The sequence below is a fragment of the Amphiprion ocellaris genome, chromosome 9 (genome assembly GCF_022539595.1).
Source record: "Amphiprion ocellaris isolate individual 3 ecotype Okinawa chromosome 9, ASM2253959v1, whole genome shotgun sequence".
Classification (NCBI taxonomy): Eukaryota; Metazoa; Chordata; class Actinopteri; family Pomacentridae; genus Amphiprion; species Amphiprion ocellaris.
This window is the reverse complement of record NC_072774.1, coordinates 8,891,107-8,915,560: the sequence shown is the minus strand read 5'-3', so window position 1 is coordinate 8,915,560 and position 24,454 is coordinate 8,891,107. Positions and strand designations below refer to the sequence as shown.

General features: G+C 39.9%; 2 protein-coding genes across 5 annotated transcripts in view; one reads left to right on the top strand and one right to left on the bottom strand.

The window, feature by feature from the left end:
* The window catches only part of kmt2bb (lysine (K)-specific methyltransferase 2Bb), a 30,212-nt gene extending 15,909 nt beyond the window's left edge, over positions 1-14,303 (top strand). For 2 of the 3 annotated variants that reach the window (XM_023283151.3, XM_023283150.3), the window contains exons 23-36: positions 68-205; positions 1,095-1,253; positions 1,366-1,483; positions 1,574-1,652; positions 1,753-1,913; positions 2,017-2,184; positions 2,308-5,353; positions 6,556-6,656; positions 6,774-6,911; positions 7,056-7,308; positions 7,396-7,503; positions 7,744-7,827; positions 9,845-9,974; positions 11,534-14,303. In XM_023283151.3, the coding sequence (XP_023138919.3) occupies positions 68-205; positions 1,095-1,253; positions 1,366-1,483; positions 1,574-1,652; positions 1,753-1,913; positions 2,017-2,184; positions 2,308-5,353; positions 6,556-6,656; positions 6,774-6,911; positions 7,056-7,308; positions 7,396-7,503; positions 7,744-7,827; positions 9,845-9,974; positions 11,534-11,809 (4,959 nt within the window). In that variant the 3' untranslated portion in view covers positions 11,810-14,303. The remainder of the gene's footprint in view (positions 1-67; positions 206-1,094; positions 1,254-1,365; positions 1,484-1,573; positions 1,653-1,752; positions 1,914-2,016; positions 2,185-2,307; positions 5,354-6,555; positions 6,657-6,773; positions 6,912-7,055; positions 7,309-7,395; positions 7,504-7,743; positions 7,828-9,844; positions 9,975-11,533) is intronic. The other variant, XM_055013488.1, reaches the window with a different exon arrangement.
* A 695-nt stretch (positions 14,304-14,998) lies between these two features.
* igflr1 (IGF-like family receptor 1) lies at positions 14,999-23,219 on the bottom strand. Of its 2 annotated transcripts, none has more exons than XM_023283184.3 (8): positions 23,052-23,219; positions 22,725-22,917; positions 22,387-22,414; positions 22,253-22,303; positions 18,933-18,999; positions 18,769-18,849; positions 17,247-17,300; positions 14,999-16,817 (listed from the first exon to the last, which is right to left on the bottom strand). In XM_023283184.3, the coding sequence occupies exons 1-8, from the start codon at positions 23,134-23,136 to the stop codon at positions 16,510-16,512; spliced, it is 867 nt and encodes a 288-aa protein (XP_023138952.2). In that variant the 5' UTR covers positions 23,137-23,219; the 3' UTR covers positions 14,999-16,509. The 2 variants fall into 2 exon arrangements, with proteins under 2 accessions (XP_023138952.2, XP_023138951.2); XM_023283183.3 differs by having other exon boundaries at positions 17,247-17,351; positions 23,052-23,218.
* Between the last annotated feature and the right edge of the window lie 1,235 nt (positions 23,220-24,454).

The following is a 24,454-nucleotide window of genomic DNA, read 5'->3' as shown; positions in this document are numbered from 1 at the left end:
ACTCTTAATACTGCACATACAGCTTTGGTTGTTTGCTTAGTGGACATTTTTTTGTGTTGTTCAACAGGAAGCAGGAAGGTTACTGTACTTGGGCCAAAATGAATGGGCACACGTCAACTGCTGTCTTTGGTCCGCGGAAGTTTTTGAAGAGGACAATGGCTCTCTGCTACATGTACACAGTGCTGTCACAAGGGGGCGCTTGATGGTTGGTTGAAATTTGAGTCATTTCATTTATTATTAGGAATATGGTCTGATTACTGTGGTCGTTGAGCATTTAACCCACTTAACCTCAAACTGCTTCTGGGTATTTTCTGCTCTTGTCACATTTTCACTCAATGTGGGCTCATTTACAGTGAAATACAAAGTCCTGCACTTTATGACAACAGCACAACTGTGGCTGGAAGTAGAGAGAAATCAAAATGTATTTTCTTTGGTGTAACAAAATTCTATTACAATAAATCAGTAAAACAGAGAAAAATGAAATTTGAAATTCTGTAACTGGTTAGAATACTATGGATATTTTACTCCTTATATTACACATGTTTTTATACTTCTGTCTTTGTATAAACAGCCAGTAATTCAGTCTATTTCAGCCAAAAACTTAGTTAATTTTTTTTCATGTGGTTGTTGGTCACAGCTGAGTCACTAATGGCTTCTCAGTTGCACTGAAGAATGCAGAATTTTCTGTTTTTTGCAGAATTTAGTTAGAGCGAATGGTTTTTAAATGAAACATGTACAAAAGGTGATTTGGGGAAAATATTTAATCTTTGATTTGGTTAAGTTTTCTGACTGAAAAGCACATCATAGATGATTAGTTCAATGACTGTCAGAAAGTTCAGAATCTGACAGTTCTCTGTGGGTTTTTTGTTTTGTTTGTTTTTTACGATTTCTGACTGAAAAATGTTGGCAGTCTTTTAACTTGCCTTTCAAACTAGCTGCCAGGTTTTGGATTTAGAGGGTTAAATACATAATAGATAATATTCGATCAGTTTGGTCCACTCATAGACAACAGCGTTCTTGTAATTGCTGTTCTTTTATTACTTAAACTTAACATTTCACTCTTCACTCCCAAATCCCATACCCAATCTCATTAGCGATGTGAACGGTGCAACCAGACGGGTGCCACAGTTGGCTGCTGCCTGACATCGTGTCAAAGCAACTACCACTTCATGTGTGCCCGCTCCCGCCAGTGTGTGTTCCAGGATGACAAAAAGGTCTATTGCTACAAACACCGACATCTCATCAGCGGCAGGGTAAATTCCGCTCTTTCACCTTTTTTCTTACTTGATGTTGTAAAGTTTTGTAGAGATTTAGAATTTGAATCTCCTTGAGTTGTATTTTTGCTTGCTTTTCTTTGTTGCATAGATGATAACTGGTCAAGAATTTGAAGTAAATCGCAGAGTGTATGTGGATTTTGAGGGAATCAGTCTCCGCAGAAAGTTCTTGACTGGACTGGAGCCAGAACTGATCAATGTGATGATTGGTAAGTCAGTTTCTTTTAGATGGTTTGCAAGTTTCATTTATTTGTATGAGCTGTGTTATACTATTAATTGGTATCCGCATTTTCACACAGGCTCCTTGCAGATCGACAGACTCGGTATACTGACAGAACTTTCTGCTAACAAAGGAAAATTGTTTCCTGTGGGTTTTCAGTAAGTTGCATTTTCTGTTTTTAAACTTCTATTTTAAAAAAAAAAATCGTATTTGCAACAGGGAAAGACACTTTTAAAAATTTGATTTTTCCCTCCTAAGATCTTCTCGCTGGTACTGGAGTACAGTCAATCCCCTGCGTCGGTGCAAGTATACATGTACAGTCCGGGAGGTCCGGCCCATTGTCCCAGAGAAACCCGTTGAGGAGATGCCAGACCAAGGCGACAATCACACCATCGCTCACAGCCCCTGTCCGCTCCCTGGTGCGTGTTTTACTATTAAAAAACTATACAAGATTTGGAAGTGATTTACTGTAAATTGATAAAGATACTTGTAGTTTAATAAACTGTTTGTACAAATCTTCAGAACCTGAAGCCCAAGAAACTGAGTTGATAGAATCCCAACCCCCACTAGAAGAAACCTTTGTTCCAGGTCCTCCCCTGAAGTCAGATCACGGTGCAAGGCCAAAGATTCCAAGCTATCCCCAACCCAGAAGACCAGCTGGGGGTTTGTCCCGACCTTTGCCATCGCCAGGTAAAACATAAACTCACAACTTTTTATTGTAAAAAGTCATTTAAATCCACCAACAAACAATATGCAAATCCAATTAAAGGCACATTTTTTTTAAAGCTCTTATTAATTCTGTTTTCCACTTAGGGACAGTCCAGTTGAAACCCCACCACATACTCACCATAAGTGATCTGGAAGAGACTCGAAGAGTTCGCCGCCACAGCCCACACTCACAGACGACAGGCATGCGCACTCACATGTCTCCTCCTCCTCTGGGCCCCCTGCCTGGTCCAATCACCCTCCGTGCTGGAAAATCTTCCCTCCCTACCTCCCCACTGTTCCCACTTGGTGCTACAGACAACTTGATAAATTCTCCATCATCCCGCCCAGCTGGAGGTAGAAGTACTTCCTCAGTCCGATGCTCCGGGAATACAATAACCCACTGTACCTCATCATTCTTTCCTCAGTCTCCCTGGCAGGAAAGTTCTGTTGGTCTGCCTTTCTCGTCATCCATACAGCATTTACCCAGAACTCGATTGTCATTTGATCTGAACCAGTCAGACTCAGTCGAGGTGCCGCACAACTTCTTAGCTTCGCCAGAGCCTGAGGATGTCTCCCCAGCTAACGGTACATCACCACAGGGAGACCAGCAGAAGGAGGAAGAAGAGTTTCCCTACAGTTCATTCCACAAGGATCCCAGCATGAGTCTGGGCCAAGAGATGCGGACAGAACTTGAGATTGAGGAAACGCTCCTGAATGAAGGAGTGGCAATGAACTGTGGGGGACAGATAGTGGTGGAAGGTGATGATCAGGAGGAATTCTGGGGAAGAACTCAAGAGGTGCACAAGAGGAAAACCCTTGTGGCCAATTTGCCACGGTCTGCAGCCTCAGCCAGGGATGACTTGGGCAACACATCCTCTGATGATGATATGGAGCACTATTTTGACTTCTCACGGACGATAGTCAGCTGCCCCGGAGCAAAAGATCATTCCAAATCTCCTTCTTCTCCCTCTTCGAGGCCTTTGGCACAGCTTGATGGGGTAGATGATGGTACAGAGAGTGATGCAAGTGTAGCGACCAACGATGATGCTCAGAAAGTTGATGGCTCCGGTCAAAATCAGATACAGGCCAAAAACACAAAAAATATAAATGTTCCTGGAGCCACAGAGGGTCAGAAAGCATCATCTGATGACAAGCAAACAGAATGTTCGACTGTCACCATGTCAGTTGCTGGAAAAGGTCCTACAGGTTCTCCTCAAGATCCTCCTAAATCCAGTCAAAGCTCTGGCACTCCTTTAGTAGATCAGGAGACCATGCTTTCTACTCCAGCTGATAACAGTCTGCCTAATTTGCTTACAAAGGTGCCTGAGACATCATATTCAGGGGAGTTACTGTTGGATTCCACTTTGGCATTGGCCTCTGAAACACCTCTTGTTCTTGAGAGATGTGACAGTAGCCCACGTTTCACTGAGATGGTTCCAGTGCTACAAGGTGCACATGAGACCCCACAGGTTGAAACTTGTAAAGTCCTGAACTCAGATCCTGACAGCAGCCACTTTGCATCATCAACTGAGGGGTCTGCTGTGTTGATGAACCACTTACCATCTAATGCAAGGGAGCCCTCATTAGCAGATTCTGCTGTTAACGGTCAGGACTCCCTGCTCGGTCTTCTTCAGCGCTCCCCGTTAAATTCCACAGATGTACAAAACTCCTCCCAAGGCCTGGTAGACTCCCTCCAGATGTATTCTTGTTTACCAGGTTACACTCAGCCTCCTCTAACAAGTATTACACTTCAACCAGTCACAACTGCACAAGAGGTAACAGCCTTCACATCCGTGGAATCGACTAAGCTAACAACTCTCAGTCCAGTTGGAGACGTGACACAAGCACTGCTAAATGTTACCCCTCATAGTGATCCGGGGTTATCGGCTATGATAAACACTTATCCTCCAGCAGGAACTTGCAGTACTGTTTCTGTTCCCGTGTACTCCACACAAACACAGCCACTGAGTTCTACAGCTGTCACCATTGTTTCTTCCTCTGCTTCAATATCGTCTCTTTCTGGACTGTCAACACACTGTTCAGCTGCTTCAACGCCAGTACAAACCACCTCCACCCCTGTGATTTTAAATGGTTACAGCTCTTCATCTGTGCAGAAGGAAGCTACATCTGGTCACACAATCTCCATCAATTTCTCCACACCCAGGACAGCTATAGAGCCTCAGCAGCCAGTGGTACCCCAGGCACTACCTGGTCACGCTATTCTTACTGTAAAGGAGGTGGGAGGTCCCAATGTAGATCCCACACCACATGTCCTACTGGTGAACCGTCTCGGGCAGATCTTTGTGAAAAATCCAGAAAGCAACACTTTCCAGCTTCCCACTCCGAACTCGCCTTCCTTTAACTGTGTCACTCAGATTGCCAGCCTTTTGCAGAGCAACGCACTTTCAGCCACACTGGCAGCAGCTGGTAATATGTCTGCTCCACCAGCCGGGGTCAACATGACAGCAGCAGTCCCCCTGTCAGTCACACCTGCAGTTCAGAGCCCAGCCACTGTTACACAGCTGTTAACTCACAATAGTAACGGTGCGGTGGCATCAGTCAATGTGAAGAAGTCAAGAAAAAACACAAAATCATCAAAAGATGAAACTGTCCCAGAGGTAAGAAAGCCAAAGAAGAAGAAGGAGTCCAGTGCATCCAAAAAATCCAAGTCAGCCAAGTCCTCAGGGCAGCCTGCTCTGTCAGCTGATAATCCTCCCACGAGTCCTGCTGAAAGTGCCCAAGCAATTATCAATCAAGCAATGGCAAGTAACTACACGCCCAAGTGGAGCGGGCTTCGAACGATAAGCCCTTCCTCACTGGTTTTGCCTCCTGGCCTGTTAATTGAACCAGAGCCTCCAGTGTCATCTCGCTCTCCATCACCAACATCAACACCAGCTCCTGTATCCCGCCCTCGCACCCACGTCCGGATGAAAAGAGTGTCTTCGCTTTCAGACCGCATTGTCACAAAGAAGTCTAAAGTGGATTTCCTGCAACCAGAGCCCATCACTGAGCTCGAGGAGCGCCGCAAACCAGCCTTCCAGAGCATCTCCAGCAGAGCCTCAGGAGTTCGCATCAAGACCCCAACAGTGAAAGGAGTGCTGAACCTGGACGAGTTAAAGGAGGAGCGGATGAGTGATTCCGATAGCTCAGGGTAAGTTTTTATTTTTCTTAAATACGACTGGAAACAACAATTGTTGTCATAAAAATAGTCATTTCTGTCATCATATTGTCACTATATTGTATCATATTGGTATTATCTTCTAGTTGCTGTCTTGATTAATCATTTAGTCTGATGATGATCTAGAGCCAAAAGTAATATCTTTAAATTTGTTGTTCTGGTTGAGCCACAATACTAAAACCGAAGACATTGTATCTACTCATGTTTTATTAATGGTATTTTGCACGGGAAACAATTAACCAATGACCAAAATAACTGCAGTTTACTTTTATTTCAATTCAATAATCAAATACTCAACCGCTTGTTGTGGCTCTGCTCTTTAAATTATTTTGCATTAGCTCCGTTTCAAACAAAGTTACTTCCAAATTTGAACAAATTCCGGACTTAAGATACACACCATTAAGAGCTGTCATAATTTTCCAAGCAGAGTTTGGTATGGTTCAACTGCATTCAAGTATTTTTTTTTGCACGTTTAATATGACATTTTTCAAGTGATTTTTCCATATTTAATTTAATCTTACATGCTTTATGAATAGGGTTGGGCATCAGGTTCCAAAGCTCTGATTCTAAAGGAATAATTGAGAAAGATCAATTTGGATTCTATGTAATATTTCCTAAAACATGTAAACAGTGTACTGCGTTGTACCACTATTGGCCTCGATCATTGGTTGTGAGGTGAATGCATGAGTGTCTTTAAATCTCCTAATATTTTTGTCTTAATAAATCACGAGTCCGACACAGCTGTTGCTGAGTTGCTTTGTTAGCAGGTAAACAGCCAATGTTTGGTGATTGGCTTGTAACAATTATCTTAATTTAGCAAATTCTGATACAAAAAACTTTACTGAAACAGGATTGGACTCGTTATGGTTTCTCGTCTGTGACAGGAAACACAACACGCAGGTTTTGTGTAGCAAGTAAGCTTATCTTTGCACATCATCGTTGACATTAGTAACCTCAGTACCCTTATAGCAACCCTATACTGTCACTGTGGCTATGCTTCGCTACATCTTTCACACATCAGGAGACCCGCTTCCTTCAACAAAGCCACTAGCGTACATCACTGCCTTAAAGAAAGAGGATGTGCAGTCAGTCTGTGCCTATATTAACTATAGTTGAGAAATAAATATTTGTATTATGAAACTTAAAAAACACTTCTGTGTTGTTGTCTTTTTCAGGTCAGAGCCTTGGAATTATTTGTCTCAAGGTGAACAAGGCAAACAGCATGCGTGGGAACCGGTGGGACACAGCACACTGACCGACTGGAAGAAATACTCTGGTACTCTTTTGTTAAAACTGCATAATTTCAGCAATGTCTGCAACATGCAACACTTACTGCAGTTAATACATTGAAGAACAGTGTGAAAGATAAGCTGTATGAATTGTGTTTTGTTAGGCGCTGCTTCTACCTCAGATGAAGAACCAACACCATCTGATGAGGACGAGATTTGTCCAGCTAACAGAGACCAGCCACACTTACGGTTTGAGATAACCAGCGAGGATGGTTTCAGCGTAGAGGCGGACAGTATCGAGGGTAAGAAGTATATTGTATTAAAAAAAATGTCTTTCTAAAGCCTACAAATAATGATCTAAAAAAGATTGCTGACATGGGATTTCTCTTGCAATGTCTCTTCATTGTGTTCACCAAATGACACCGAATTGTCGACTCTCTCGTCAGTGGCTTGGAAAGCGGTGATCGACGGGGTGCAAGAGGCGCGAGCACTCGCACGGTTGAGGCCTCTGACTTTTCAGAGGGTCACCGGCGGCCGTATGCTGGGTCTGGTCCACGACGCTGTGGTCTTCTTGCTGGAGCAACTTCAAGGGGCTCATCGCTGCCAACGGCACGCTTTCCGATTCTTCAAACAGTTCAGCCAAGAGGACGACCTGCCTGTCAATCCCAGTGGCTGTGCCCGCTCTGAGCTCTACCTTAGGTGCGTTTAACAGTTGCTGTTTTTGGGAATTATGAGTAAGATCGACGCTACTCATCTAGACCTAATATAATTTTCTCTGTATTACAGGAAGTCTACATTTGACATCTTCAACTTCCTGGCTTCTCAGCACCGACAGCTTCCTGACATTGGGCCTTATGATGATGAGGAGGATGAGGTTCTCTTGAAGTCCACGAGGTCAGGGATTCACTCGTTCAGTTGTACATTTTTCTTGCCAAGAAATGTCTGCACGTTCAAAAGCAACAAAAAGTTTTTTTTTAACTTTAAACTTCATAAAATGCCCTGCGCACAAAGGCTTTTGCACAAAATTTTGCAAATTTATTTCTCAAATACTTTAACTATGTATCTAATTTGACTTTGGTGCAAAGCAGAATACTGTTGTATATGCTTTTAACTGATTTGTGCTTCTTCATTTAGGCGGGCTACTAGTTTGGAGTTGCCCATGGCTATGCGCTTTAGACATCTGGAAAGAACATCCAAGGAGGCTGTTGGGGTGTACAGGTCAGCTACATTTGCAAAATAAACAGAATTCTATGCAATGTTTACAATATTGCATGTTATGTAAGACGGAACAGTCAGTAGAAAATACGAGAGTTACTTTGAAGTCTTTTCAATGAGCTACTGTTTCCACAGCAAAAATCACAGTGAATACATCATTCTGGAAACAAGCCGATACACTCCTTATTGTTTGTAATGAGTCAAAATATTTGTGCATGTCCAGTTGTTGCAAACAAAGGTACAACTGTGTAAGAAAATGGTGGTTTGTCTGTTTGGAGTGTTTCTGCACATCACTGCTGCTTACTATTGTTTTTGTGATACTGTATTTTAAAATAATTAACAAATTCTACAAGCTCCTTAGTACAAGTCCAGTTAGCTTGACATTTTAAGCCAGTGGTCACATTATTTTAAGACAACTTTGTACAGATAATATGTGCATTGATGACTCTGCTGAATATCAGTTACCAAACATTTGACTTTTATTTTAAATGTCAGAAGCCATTCTTCCGTTCCAGAGTAGCAAAGATGTTTTTAAAACAGTCTCTGAAACCGTTAAGAGATTTTTAACCTCAGTCTCTGTTGTCATCAAATGACATTTAATCATGGTCACAACAACCTTGACTTTTAAAGATAAATTTCCAGTGTAGCTGCTGTGCCATCTGTAGATGAGGCGATAACAAACAAAACAGATACGTGCACATGCCATTTAAATTTCATTGCAGTTGCAGGGCATGCTAAGTTGATGTCATCTTTGTGTCAAATATGTCACTCCTGAAAGAATGTACAATAACCTTTAGTTTTTTTGGTTTCGGTTAGATTGCCTGTAGAAACTTGGAAGATTAGATAGTATTTTGTGGGGAAAAAAGCAATGAAAAAATTACAGAACATTTGTTCAGGCTGTGCAGCCGATATGGATAGAATCCTACCACAACAATGACAGACCCAAACAACAATCACTGACATGATTAGTGTACATGCATGAGTTGATTTCGTCATCCTTCACTAAACTGCATGTGACAGCTGCTGTCCACATTCAGCACCTGTTATCTGCTGGGAGTAGCTGCACTCAGAAAAAAGCAAAATCTAGCAGAGGCATTGAAACAGACTCAGTCAAAACCAAACTATTAAGAACTCCAGTCTGGCTGTACACATACTTCGTTTCGACATAGCTCTGTGTACACATGGGAGTCAGCTGAAGCTCCCTTCATTCCCATGAAAACATTTGTCATTTTCAATGTGATGGCGAAACTGCTACTGTTTCTTCCAGCACTACCTTGAATTGAACTTTTGTGGTGGATTTCAGAGACATTGTGAGCATTGTGTGCCAGAAAGTTAGAAAAACAAATGAGCTAACCGTCTAACAGGCTATTCAGGTGCTTAACAAAGCAAATAATCAAATTGTGCAAATGTGTGAAATCCCCAGTGGGTAGTGGTTTATACACCTTTAAACAAAATATGTTACAAAACTGACTGCACATAGATAGTTGTTGTGGTAATGCTCCATGTGCATACTCCATAAAACTGGACTTGAAAAACAGTTATTAGCCTCCACTGCCATGGCTGTGGTGAAGTTTCTGGACAGAAATGCATTTCTCTGTTTTGCTCAGCAGGGGGAATAGTTCATATATCGCAGAGAATCATGGATATTCTTGAAAAGAGGCAGGAATCCTTTTTTGATGTTGATATTCAGATAATGTTATACATGTTAGAGTTAATGCTAACAATTAGGGACAACAAATAAATACAAACTGCATGTGAGGTAATAGGGGGCAAATTCAAGCAACAACTATTCAGTCTTGACAATGTACTTGTGTGTCTTTTTACGTACCTTTTAAAAGGAGGAAGGAGCCTTTATTTGTCTCAGATACACAGTGATATTCTCTATTCACATAACTCATACCAAAATTTGCCATCTGCCAGACTCTGTCTCGTAGTGTTGATTTATCATCACTTTTTAAATCTTGAGAAATTCCGGCAAATGAATTAGTGCATTCTGACCACTTCTGTACATCTGCTGTAGGTCTGCTATCCATGGACGCGGTCTGTTCTGCAAGAGGAACATCGAAGCCGGGGAGATGGTGATCGAATACGCAGGCATCGTCATTCGCTCAGTGCTCACTGACAAACGGGAGAAGTACTACGACGGCAAGGTTTGTTGGCCATCCATTTTTACAATCAGTTTAATTCTAATTAAGATTGCCACTATTATCTGTTTTTCTGTTATTGAGTCTATACAGTATTTGACCAATTAAGCGATTCAATTAAGTTCATTTTACTTTGACAAACTGTATGTCATAGCACAGTGCAGCACAGTACAAAATGTTTACATATCAAAGACTTCAACACTGTACTGTAGTTTAACTGGCAACTCCATCATGGTAAGATTTAATTGTAAAAAGGAGGGCTTGTTATTTAAGTCAGTAATGCACGTCTAAAAGAAAACTAAGTTTCTATTAAACTCTAACGAAATCAAAAAGTTCAATCTATACAATAAACACATGCAACATGGACATGGTGGATATTTTACAAGCATTGAGCTGCTAAAGTTAAGATTTTGTCAGTGCAGAGCAGCTGCTAGGAAGTGACAGCTGGTGAACATGCAGCCCTAAAGATCCTCATTTCAGTCATTTCATACTTGTTCCACTGAAAGCTTTATTTGGAATTCAGCTGGATCAAAATACAACATATGATACCCACCTCAGGCCTACTGGATTGTAGATGTTTTATATGTATTTATATATATTTGACACGTTTGTTAACACAAGATTGACAAAAAAGAAAACTTATTTACTGTAACTGAAGTTTTGGAGGAATGTTCCTAAACTTGTATCATATTTTTTCCTTTAAAGAAGTGAATGACTTTAAATAAATGAATACAAAAAGCATTGATTAGATGTCTTCAAGTTCCAAGGTATGTTACACATTTTGTATTAACCACACAAGTCATGGCAAAATGAAACTTTGTCGCTTCATAAAAAAAGTAGGAGAAAAGCAAACGGATGTTAAGTGCATCCTGTCTGCTGTTGTGGTCTGGTACTGAAACTTGGCAAATAGTGAGAACCTGCCTTATGTCTGTGCGAGTATGAACTACTGCCATCCTTTCAAGGCCATGGGTCTTTTTAAACTTTTACTAGAAACCGAATCAGACTCTGGTGCCACTATCATCTAAAACTGATGTGCTGACTGCCGATGACCAAACACGATTGGTGTCATGATGCAGCAATTCTGCAGTGATCCTGAAGAAATGCATTAGTCACTATGAAAACCTTTCAGAAAAACATTTAGAAACTATTGAAACAGTTTCCTGGGGGTGGAACGAGTTACCAGAATCCCTTACAGTCTTTAAGGAAAGACTAAGAACTAACTCTCCCCTGAATATCTTTGCACTTGACAGACTGCAAAAAAGAAAGAAATTAATTTTAATTTAATTTATTACCTCCTGCACTGCCTGTAGGCACCACAGCCCTGTTATTACACTTTAACATGTTTTATGACACTTCTCCAGGTTGTTTTCTCCTGACTAGATCCTTGCTTGTGTTGTGTCTACTCTCAGATGTACGTTGCTTTAGATAAAAGCATCTGCTAAATGGCATTGTAGAATTGTAGAATTTCATCATCGACCCTAATTCAATGATCAGCTTAAAAATTGACAGATAAAGTTGATACAGCTTCAAGAATGCACCAATACATTAAATTTCTGCCTTTACAGGGTATCGGTTGTTACATGTTCCGCATCGATGACTTCGACGTGGTGGATGCGACCATGCACGGCAACGCTGCGAGGTTCATCAACCACTCCTGCGAACCGAACTGCTACTCGCGAGTCATCAATGTGGAAGGTCGGAAGCATATCGTCATCTTTGCTCTTAGGAAAATCTACAGGGGAGAGGAGCTCACCTACGACTACAAGTTCCCCATCGAAGACGCCAGCAACAAACTCAACTGTAACTGCGGAGCCCGGCGATGCCGTCGTTTCCTCAACTGAGAGATCCCTCGGATGAAGAAGGTGAAGGATCCTGTTTACTAGTAAGCCTTAAATTAAGGTGGCGCTGGATGCGGCTTGGAGAGGCTGTGGTCAGTCTGCGCAGGAGGGGATTTAGCCACTAAGGCCAGAAACAAATGGCTGGTAACAAGTAATATGTGGATATTTTACAGATCGGAGTGGAAGAGAACCAGCACAGAAAATTAGATTTTTGAAGAGTTTCTTGCCTCATATGTGTTCACGATGTACTTCTGCTTGTGAAAAGTCCAGATGTAGAGGTGGCAACGCTTTGTCGTCACAGCAGTAATCGTTGCAGAGGAAGTGGTTTTAGTGTTGATGACAACGGGATATGTAAAGTGTTTGAAACGTGGGGATTTCCTGGATCTACATGGAAGACGCCAACAGAATTTCTGACACACACCAAGCCTTATATGTTTGACTCATTGCTGAAAACCTATAGCTAAACTTTGAGAGATTCCTTATGTTTTATCCATTTCTGGGGGGGATTTGTCTGTCTGTAGTACACTTGTTATCATGATTGCTCCATCCTCTAGTGACAGGAACCTTATAGTCCCATCCGTGCAGTGGTGAAGTCAGTTCTTGAGCCATACATTCACTCAAACCTTTATTTTGTGCGTTTTATCTTACATTCAACTCTTCTTGTGTTGTTTTTCTTTGTAGACTTATTATTTTGTGTGAATAACAAAAACAACCATGGTGCTAAGCTTTGAAAGCTTTTGTCTTTAGTTCGACTAAGATGTCTTGCGAATCAGGAATCGTTTAGCTGTTTATTCACCCTGCTGAGATCTTAAATTTATGCACTCAAGCAGCACTCTTATCAGCGGAATATTTAGTGACTGCTAAGGTTCACATTTAGTGTCGTCAGTCTGCTATTTCTCACCTACTCTCTTCCTGTGTCGAGTTTAAATCGGTGTACTGGTTGCAGTCAGTAACACAGTGTCATAGTTATAAAGGCAGAAACATGTCTTGAAGACGTGTTGTTTTTTTTTTCTTGTACAGTGTATGTAGCAAACACTACCCAAGCCAAAAGTTAAGATTTGTGGTGAATATCAGTTTTTTAAATATATATTTTATTACTCTCATGGCAGATGCTCATTACCTATTGCAATAAAACTTTGCTGCCCTACAGTTGCACATAAATAAGCATCAAACATACAAATTATCTTTGTGAAACCTGCTACAGTTTCTCTTAATCAGGGAGAGCACTGGTATAAAGCATTGCTACTGAGTGTGTACGTTCAGCTCCTTGAGAACACAGACTTTGGAGGTGTTGCCGTCGCAGGAAACGGTCGGCCTGACACGGAGCTGACAGAATGCATTCAGCACCTTTAAAATATTGTTTAATGTTGTTGTGAGTTGATGTTCAGTGCTGTCATTGACGAGGCTAACTGAATTCACACACTGTTCAAATTGGTAGTTCTATTTATTCATGTTTTGATTTCTGTTTTTAATGGTGGAAAAAAAACAACAAAAAAAAAACGGTTGTGCTGTGTATAATTGGTGGCGGTCTAGTGTATTTCCCCCAATTTGTGTCCTTCGTTTTGTTTACAAATGATGCGTTTGGTTTCACTAATTTACTTGAATTATTTTTGTTCGGCGCAGTCATGTCTTGCATTTAAGCCTTTATGACAGAAATTGTTCGAAAGCAGGTATTTTTAAAGAAGCATTTTTATTTTATTTTTTTTGTTATGGTAGATTACTGACGTTCTTAAAAATCAGCCACAGGAGTAAAGTGAGCACTGTTTTGCCTATTCAAGCCCATGATCGTGTTTTTTTTCCTCCCCTGTCCCTTTGTCTCCGAACTTAATAGCGCAAATTAACGTCATGTTTTGTCTTTATCTTCACCCCTCTTTTTTTCCCCCCTCTTTGCATGTCCAATCACTGGGATGGAGCCCCGATTAACTTGTCAATCACCTTAGCTGACAACAAGAGCAGAGTCACTCCCAACTCCTTGCAAGGATTCTACCTCAGCTGTTTAGACAGATGTTTGGGAATACTGATGCAAAAAGAGAGGATGATGATTTAAGAATAGCTTGGTTTTAATATCCTGATGTGTGTGTATGTGTGCGTGTGTGTTTGTTATTTTGTGTGCGTGTGTGTGCGTGTGTGTGTGTGTGTGTGTGTGTGTGTGTGTGTGTGCGATGAAGGATGCAAGCACTAGTCAAAACCTGAAGTTATCATGACCATCTCTCCCAGAATCTGTTAAGAAAGCTGTATGTTATATATACACACATATATATAAATATATAAATATATATATATATATATATATATAGTAGGGTTATTTTAAAGTAAGTGTAAAAGACATAAAAATGAGAAAATATGTGCTCTTTAAATTTACGTCTTTGTTACCATGTACAAATAAACCCTGAGTTTGTAAATATTTGTATACATATTTCTAAACCTGTTTAATTTTTCTATGCACTTTTTTTATTTATAATGTTATTTGCTTAATAAAGATGTTAAGATGTTTGAACAGATTTCTTTTTTTTATTATGAAATGGTTGAAGTAGAAAATTATTGGTAATGTACAGCAATAATCATTGATTGAAATGTTACAAAAGGCTTCATTATTACAGAAAAGAGTGGATGAAGATGCTCTTAAAAGATTCTAATAGTGGAGCAGTCTGAAATTTTATTGGCAAAAAGAAGATAAAGTGCTCCCTACGAAAAAGGGAAACATTTGATCTCACTAAGTGCTTGAATTTCGTTAATTGAAAGCACAAAGAAGTATAAAATATTTTTTAATGGCAGTTCTTGCAGCTTCAGAGACCGTCAGTGTGAAACTATTGATACCGAGCCAAACTTGAACTGAGCAGCAGTTCAGAGTAGCTGCCAATTGATTCCCTTTTTTATGTTCTATGTGCACATATTAAGCAAATGAAATCAGAAAAAGCAGAAATTTAGTCTAGCACATTTCCCCAAAAACTGGAGAGAATACAACAGACAATTATTTGAAGAGGATCAGATATTGTGAGTCTTTGTCCTGAGAATAGATCCTTCATCTGTCGCTGTGATCAGTAAACTCAACATGCACTGAGCTGCTCCCACTGCACTTTGCGTTACATTCAATCAGGTCAGGAAGCCTCTTTTTCGCCTGATTCTTTATGAAATCCTGGAATTAGCTCAACATGTACAAATGGGCTGCATGATATTACAAAAAAAAACCCATTGTATTGCAAAATGTTTTATTGTGAAATGATAAAAAAAACCCATGAATTTTCACAAGACGACTTGAATAACACTGACAAGAATGAATGATGCTACAATGACTGGTGATTTTGTAGGGAAGTGGATCTGCATATAATACACAAAACAAGAAAAGCACTAGAGAGCACAGTACTCTGTCAAGGCTGCTCAGTCGTTGTATGATTCCCGACAGATGAAATCTATAATAAAGAATAACCTTGCGCTTAGCACAGGTGTGTTATGCATGTGTACGTTATTGTACGGACACCGAATCACATGACCTAAATATGTAGCAGTTGGCGGGAATTGATGGGACTTGGAAATAAGCCCACAATTTAATCAATTGTTTCTTGAATCATTTCCGATGGATAAGTCCTGGTAATTCCACAACGGTGGATTTGCAGTAGGATCACAATCATGTGATCGTCAGCAGGCAGCTGACGTAGTGTTCACTTGTTGTCATAGTTACAGTGACGCCGTGCCGCTATCTCGTAATACAGAAAACTTTAACAAATCTGTGGATCCAGACTATAAGCTGCATCACTGCCAAAATCTAATTAGTTGGTCTTTGTGTCATTTCTGACCTTCCCTGAAAATTTCATCCAAATCCGTCTGTCCGTTTTTGAGTAATGCTGCTAACAGCCAGACAGACAAACGTATGCCGATCGTCACGTAAGGATGCCACATTCCTTGGCGGAGTAATAATTTTTAAAAAGCCGAAAAATGACGCACAGAACTTTACTAATACCATGAAACACTGGCAAAATCATCCCAAATAGTTTTTGCTTTGGATTGCGGTTTTGTTTTGATGATTCATTTGTGAATGCTTCATGTTGTGCCAACGATTGCAAGACACTGCTTACGGAGAACCTGCTGATTTAGTCAGCGTCTTCCTTTCTGAAGCCAAGATATTTCCAGCCAGCTGACCTGGCATTTCCTTTTATCTTGCTTTTCAGTATTTCCATCCTGTTCCTCATTTTGCTGATGACACATGCACATCAGCAAACAAACTAAGTCAATCCAAAGCCCTTGAAATTGCAGTAAATGATGTTCTATAAGACAGGCAGCAAAAAAAGCTGCAAATTGTTTCAGCAAATTTAGTTTTTGGACCAATACTGGTGCTTAAATACGTCAGAAAACCTTCATGAAATCACTTCATACAACTCAAAGAGCATCACTTTTCCATACATTAATGTGATTCTGTGCAGTTCAGACTTTGCTGTCTGCCAAGTGATAAAACATCACCAGGTCTGGCCTAGTGTGATTGTCATTGCGGCTTTTACGAAAAAGCGATGGAGATGAAGGCAACATGTTAAGCAGTGCAAATTTTCCATAATTCACATTGCAATATTGGGATCTGCAGAAGCAATTTATCATGCAGCCCTAATGTACAATACAGAATCTTACAGTTACAATCAGAAAAAAGCTATATTGTCTAAATCTTGCACAACTTTCTGCAGTCGGGTAAAATAACTACTATACCCCAATTTCATTCATCTCAGTTTGGCCAGAGCAGCGATGGCATCATTGCGCTCCATATGTCTGAGCAGCTTCGCCAGGTGACCGACAGTCCAGTCGGGGTTCTTGCTGGTCACCGCCTCCAGCAGAGCTTTCAGGGGGCTCTTGCTCTCCTTCATGGAGTAGGTGTAGGTCACCCAGGTGGAGGGGAAGGAGCAGAGCGAAGCCAGATGTTTGGTGTTCTTTATTCCGTGGGTCTCTGGATCCAGCAAAATCACCAACTCCTCCAAAACATCCAGGTTGTCCAGCACCATCTGCAAAGGTGCTGACAGGATGTTGTGATCTACATCCAAACAAGACGTGACACATTAGAACCAGAGAGCAGAACAAGAAAAACAAGTGGTGCTAAAAGGTACGCAGATGTTCCTAATTAGTTATAACTTGGAATCAACAATTTACAGGACGTCATGGGTGTGGGATTTGTTTAAACGCTGCGTGCGACAAAATAAAGTGTATGTGTTCAAGGAAATTGTTAACATCAAACACGTAATTTCCTGCAGTCTGGTTAATTTTTCTGCAACAACCTCTGACTTCTCTGCACACAATACTGCAGCTGTTACAGTTAAAGCTGTCTTTCATGTCTTCACTAATGCCCTGCAAACCCAACAAAACCTTTGCCTCTGTAGGACATTCTAAATAGTAAAAACTAAAGTCAGGCTCAGTAGTTTGGTGATATATAGAAAACTGTGAGATATCCATCCTTTCCACTCACTGAGAATGTCCTCCAGGTCATTGTCACCAGCTGGAGCAGGAAGAGGAGAGAAGCCTGGATTGACACAAGATGATCTTCTGTTAAAACCAATCACTGTATGTTGGCCTGTGTTAAGCGAAGGCAGGAGAGACACACACAGTTATATTCAGCATCAGAATCAAATTTGCCAACCAGCCAGCCAATTACAAACTTCATTGCTCTATACAAAAAAAAAGCAGTGGTCAGTTTGTAATCATTTTTCCAGTCTGTTATTTCATCATGAAAGACTTTTAGCCCTTTTCAGACAAGCGATGTACAACGTTGCTGCTTTATCAGTCTGTTAAACTGATGACATCCTGGCACTCACACATGGATCACTCTTAAATAAACATTCCTTATGCAACACAGTGACACATCAGATTATGCAGAACAAAAAGTGGGATATATTTAGATTAATGCACTAATAATCAAAAGACTAAATCCATTTCTTCTCCTTATGGCTCTTTCGGTTCCACAATATCTCTTAGCACAGTTTTTGTTCTCTCTAAAGCTCTTCGTAAACAATCAAAATTTGCTCCCATATGACCAAATGTAAAACTGTCTTGTCTCCTTACAGCTCTTCATGTGCAATAAAATCATGTTAACGTGGGTCTTTTCTCTTAATAAAGCTTTTGACTGCACTAACAGAAATGCTAAGGACATTATCCTATATGTTCTACCTGTACATTTCAATATTTTAAGTCTCCATATTACATCTGTATATGTCTATAAGTTAATGTATCAGGCCTGTACATTGTCTTTTTCATATCTTCATTTTTAGGCTTATTGTACTCTTTCAAGTCTGACCTTTGTTTATGATTTCTTTTGTCACAAGAGTCTAACCGCCAAAACACTGCAACAACCTTTTGTTCTCTACTTCATACAACTTCCCCTTTTTTGAACCAGGGGCCCAGTGTATCTATGAGGTACAAAACATTCAAATTTCTGTCCATGTGTCGTGATAATCTCATCCTACTATTACCAGTAGTAATAGTATAGGAAAGACTTGAATTGCAGTGCAATTTTATTTCTGTGGACATTTAAATCTGCAATGAATGTAAAATTACAGTGCAAAGAGAATGACAAAGGCACACAAACTCTGCCTTTTACACTCTCTGTGATGCTTTTGGGGTTGAAATGTGGAAAAAGCCTTCTCCAGAATAAACAACTCAAAGAATGTAGCTTGTGTGCGAGTGCATGAATGAGGCTACATGTAGGTCAGGCTTGTGTTGTGTTGAAAGTCATATTGGAATCTTTTGCTGCAGTCTGTGCCACAGTAGCACATCTGGAGAATATTATGTGCAAACCTTCGCCTCCCTGTAGCACTAAAAACCCCATCCCCTGTGGTTTGGATATTTTACATTGCCACATTGAGTTTTTGAAGATATTTTGATAAATTCTTCACCCCTAGTGTTTAGCTAACAAAACAAATGCACGTCTGAAAGGGGCTTTTGTGTATGCTCTTTTAACATTGTTCAACCGTTTACTTTCAATTTACACGAACCTCTTTTCCGTTTCATTTTGAGTATGAAAGCCAATAAGGCAGCAAGCATGATGGAAATTAGGATGGCTAACGGTGCTGCCCCTGCAAAAACAGCAAAAGTCAAAGTTAAATATAGATTTAGATGAAGTAATGTGTCCTTATTAAATATTTAGGTACATACTTACATGCTACATGAGGTATAGTTGGTGTATTCCTTTCTGCTATTTGGACTTCCGTTCCCATTTTCTGGGTCTGAAATTAGAATAAATGAACCCGTTTTTTTTTTTTTTTTTTTTTTAGATGGGCTGTATCTGCTTTAAAGGCTGAATTAAAGCTCTTATTTCTTAAATTAAAGAGCTTTCCTGGTTCTGTTACATATTATGTTTAAAAGGTCCCATATGCTGAAAATCCATTTATATTGTGTTTTGAAGTTTATATAAACTTGGAGGTAAAAGATGCCATGTTGCCCCTGGACAACTAGATAGCCTTCCAGCTTCACAAACAAGTCAGAGTTTTAGTGAACTGCTATAATTCTAACTGAACAAGCACTTTGTATCATCCCCTTCACCGCCTGCTGCTTCCCTGTGATCTATTCAAAATGAGCAGCTCTCAGTCCACCAGGTATATCGACTTTCTAGAGCTGCTTTTACGAACTCTAAAATGTCTAAATGATGAGCAAGGCACACTGAATGTTCTGCTGTTGGCTGCAAGAGTGAACACAAGAGTATTGATGCACTCCCAGCATCTGAGCAACTGAAGATCTAGTGCAGGGGTGTCAAACTTATTTTAGTTCAGGGGCCACATACAACCCAATTCGATCTCAAGTGGGCCGGACCTTTCCTTTGTTTTAGTGCAAAAAATTACATTCTGAAAATGTTCACATTTAAGGAATTATCTTTTTTCCAAAACACTATGACAAAGCTGAAATTTGTTAAGAAAAATAAATTCAATTCCAACAACATTATGCCTCAGTTGATCATTTAGACATTACAACTTACAGATCACAGAGTTTCTACAAAGGCACGAAGCATTTAGTCACAGGTATGTGGAATTGAACGATGTAGTATTTTACTTTAAATAAGACAAAAAACAACAAAAACCAGACAAAATATTACAAAATATTACAAAAATGAGACACAAAACGACAAAAGTGAGAAACAAAATGTTATGATCCTGCTCCAGCTTCTGCCCTTCTTTCCCCCTCTTCCCCATTTTTCCTCCTTTCTCCCTTGGGTTCTGATCTGTTTCTGTTTTGTCCTGTCTCTTTGGTTCACTCTGTCTGTCACCTCTCCCTCATGTCTCTCTCTCTCTCTCCCTGTTTCTCCTGCCTGCATTCTGCCATCAGCTAATTACTGCAATGAGTATCAGCTGCAGTAATCAGATCACTCCATTCACATGTTCTCCACCTCACCTCTACCTATTTAAGCTCTGTCCTTTCATTCGCTCCCCGCTGGATCATAGTTATCCACATGCCTTCATGGACTCTGTTCCCACCTGGACTCTGTTTTTGGACTCTGTTTTCCTCTCCTCTGGATTTCCCTCACTAGAACTCAGCCTTCTTTCAGATTCCCGCTAGCCCTGCTTTTGTCTCCAGCCAGTAGCTCCAGTCTCATCTCCGTTCACCCCAGATTTCCTGAGCCTGCTTCCCTGCCCCTTCTGTTCAGTTCCCCCATTTTGTAAGTACCCCTCCTTTGCTTAGTTTTGATAGTTCAGTTTTGTGATCTACCGTTTTTGTATTCGTAGAGTTAGAGTTTTAGTAGTTGGTTAAGTTCTGTTCCCCCAGTTCAGTTCCCCATTAATGTATTGGTTCAGTTGTTGTTTAAATAAATCTTTCTGTTATTCACCTGTCAGGCAGTTCTGTGTGTCTGCGCTTGGGTTCTCCTGCTTCCCCCACCGTAACACAAAATGACAAGAAACGAGACAAACGGCACAAAACAAAAAATTTGACAAAAAGGTTACAAAGCGACAAAAAAAATTAGCAGAAACAAGAAAATAAATGACAAAAGCGAGAAACAAAACGACAAAAACGATGCACAAAACAATGAATAAAGGAAAACACAAAATGACAAAAATGATGCACAAAACACAAGCTAGACAAAAAGGAACACAAAACAACAAAAACAAGAAACAAACAATAAAAGTCAAAAGAAAAAGACAAAAAACAAAAACAAGACAAAATATTACAATATTCTCTGTAATTTTTACACTCTACAAAGTTGTTCTCTGGGCTGGATTGGACCCTCTGGTGGGCCAGTTTTGACCCGTGGGCCTTATGTTTGACACCCCTGATCTAGTGAACTACTGTATGAGTGCAACTTTGCAAATTGCAACTGTTTTTGAGTGCAATTTCACCACAACAGCAGAAAAATCCTTGTTGTGGTGCAGCTAATATGGCTAGTGTCACCAGTAGCTTTGATCACATCCCTCCAGGTCAGAGCTCTGTGAAAACTTGTAAAGCTGAGAGATATTCAGAGCGATTTGAAACCAATAAACAAAGACTGGGTGGGTTCCTATGTTTTTATGCCACGTGTTGTGCTTCAGCGCAACCTAAACTCAGCCAGTGTTTACATCAGTTTGCTTCCTCCTGCTCTCTGTGCTCACATATACTGTATTCTAATACAGCTAAAATCACACTAACTGTTCTCATTCACACATTTTCCTGTGTCTTTTATAAGATAATAGTGTGAAATAGTGACTGAAATGCAGCTAATCAAAACTACATGTAAAACAGGAGTCAGAGCCATTTCCAAAGCTGCTGCTTTGCACTGCTTTTATAACCACAACATTGTCTGAAAAACTGAAAAAAAATGATACACACATTAAAACGACCACTGTGCTGTGAATTTGGCAATAATTGCAATCAGCTGCCTTGAGATCAACTGATGCAGAGAGAGTTTTCATCCTGAAGCGGACGAGGAGAACAGCAGCTCAGCTACATTTTAAGCTACAGACAACTGAAACAGCCTGTTTAAAACTGGACTAAGACCAGATTATTACAGTCATAAACCATCTTTGCAGTATTGTGAGCTGAAACATTAAGACACATTCTGAAGACATGAGAGATTTTCATTCATTTGCTGAAATGAGATGCATTATGAGACCTTTAAACTAACAACAGAATCTTAAAATTAAATGCTGCTGCTGCCTCATTCTTGTACCAACAGGCATCAACAAGAAAACTACTTATATGCATAAAACACACACACACACACACACACACACACACACACACACACACATATATATATATAAAAAAATAAAAATTTCATACAGCAGCTTTGCGCAGATGAGCAGACAGACTAATGATGAATTTAAAGTAGAATGGAGTTCTTTACATGATCAGTTCTGCAGTGTTGACTCACTACAATTAACAATTCAAAAACCACTTATTCACTGGAATTGAGGGAAGTGGCTTTACTTATGTATTCCCCATGGTAAGACTTGATGTAATAGCTCCTGTTTTCATCAAGGTGTATTTTGTATTTTTAAAAATGATATTGATTACCATTGATGGATTGATGGAAGAAGCTGGGACGTATTGAGTACTTATTGGTGTCTGCAGGGGAAAGAGAAGCTCTGGTTAAGGAATTCAAAAATGACTTGAAGCTTGATTTTCATGCTTGAAAGGAACCCACTTACTGTGACAGGAACTGTGGTCGTACTGCTTCTATAGAAATACAGGGGGAAAAAACATAGGCTACAATACCGCAAAGTGCGTCTTTATGCGTAAAACGTCAAAAGCTGTCTTGCTTAGGTGTGATTATCAGTGACACTCTCAACTTTGTCACACTGATAAATAAATTAATAAATAAATGTAAATCATCCTCCAACGTCGCAGGAGAACACAAAAGCCCCTACGTCTGGGTCTGCTCAGGTTGACGCACACTTTCCATTTAATCGTGGGACTTTCTGTCTGGCAGGTCGAGCATGAGCTTTTCCGCAGTTTACCGCAGTAATGAACAATAATACTTTTTTACCTCATGTCGGAACAAACGATGTCAGTCGTTGCGTTGCACGGTGTCACTTGAACGTGTCCAGAAGCGCACGTGGAGCAGGGTTTACAATACGGACTGCTGCCGTCATTGAAAGTGTCAGGTTTGCACCGTTTATGTGGTGCTTGGTGTGACGATCCATAATCATCATGTCCACAATGATCAATTAGATCAAACCCTATATTAATAAAAAATATAATATAATATAATATAATATAATATAATATAATATAATATAATATAATATAATATAATATAATATAATATAATATAATATAATATAATATAATATAATATAATATTTTGACCCACCTGGCCTTATGTTGCACAAAATGCATTGACGACTGATCGGATCCCAGCGCGTTGTCGGGTCCGGGCACCTTTTAATGGGTCCCATCTTCGATATACTGAACTCAAAAGTAAAAATTCTCAACCAATACTCTCCGCAAAGCACCACCTCCTCCAAAGTCACGCTGAAGCATTCAAAGAGAGAGTGCATGAATTTGCATCACAAAGTCGACGGAAGGAGTGGCCAGAACTTGCATGCAGCATTATAGGATTTTTATAGGATTTTTATATGATTTTCGGTGGAATGAAATCTAGAAAAGCTGCAAAAGGAAAGCTTTTTTAATTGTTGATGAAGCTCAAGTGGTAATTACAATTTAAATTACACGAGATAAGTACATTTTAAAATGTTATGGTCCATCCATCCATCCGTCCATCCATTCATCCGTCCATGCACAGGTATATATTCATCCATCCATTGCTTCTGTCTTTTGATACAGCTTTTTGTCAGCTTTTGAATTGTTTAGTAGTTTGTAAAACTTATTTCCAGACTTCTTCTAAGTAGGTTTCATCTCTACAGTCCTTAAGAGTTTCTTCAACCAAATCCACATCTAAATCTAAATCAAACACACTGTAACTAATAGAAACACATAAACAGATACATTTTTTATATATATGAAAATAGATGTATGTTTATACTCTCTGTGCTCTTTTCAGTGACAGTAAAAAAAAAAAATTCTAGTTGGTCAGAACTACTTGGTTGTATGTAGTTGACAGCACATCTGTGTGGGAATAATGACATTAGAGAAATGGTTCTGCCAGAATAATAGTAGTTACTGGATGTAATTCCAGTTCTATGAGTGTGTGTGTTGCCCTCTAACTGGCTTCACTGTGGGTTTTATAAGGAGACCAGGCACCATGATTCTCCCCTTCAGCTCCTGCCCTGCCTGTCAGCACTGATTTTATTTAATTCCAATCTCTTTCTGCCCTACTTTTCCACGTTGTTTTAATCACAAGGAAACTCCACCTCTGTTACTCAGTATGATGCCAACTTGGGTGTAGTCTTTATTTAATGTGGCGCCTGCAATCTCTGACAAATAAGACGTTAAAAAGTTTGAAAGAAAGTCTAACAAAGACATGTTGAAGAGCTGCATTATGAATGATGCAGGGTTCAGTGTTTTTGGAACTTGACGCATATAAAACACCATCCCAGCCAGCAGCGAATGTTCCCACATTACGGGCTACTTTCACTGGTGTTCCAGGAATTTTAAAAGACAACCGAGACATTTAGAAAATGTTTGGAGAGTGTTGACGGGGCCTCAGATTTCATACTTTATAACAATTAAAGAATGTTTTCAAACCAATATTCAAAAAATTAAGATGCTATCGAGTTCTCTGATGACAACATCTTTTAAAAAACGTTCCTGTAT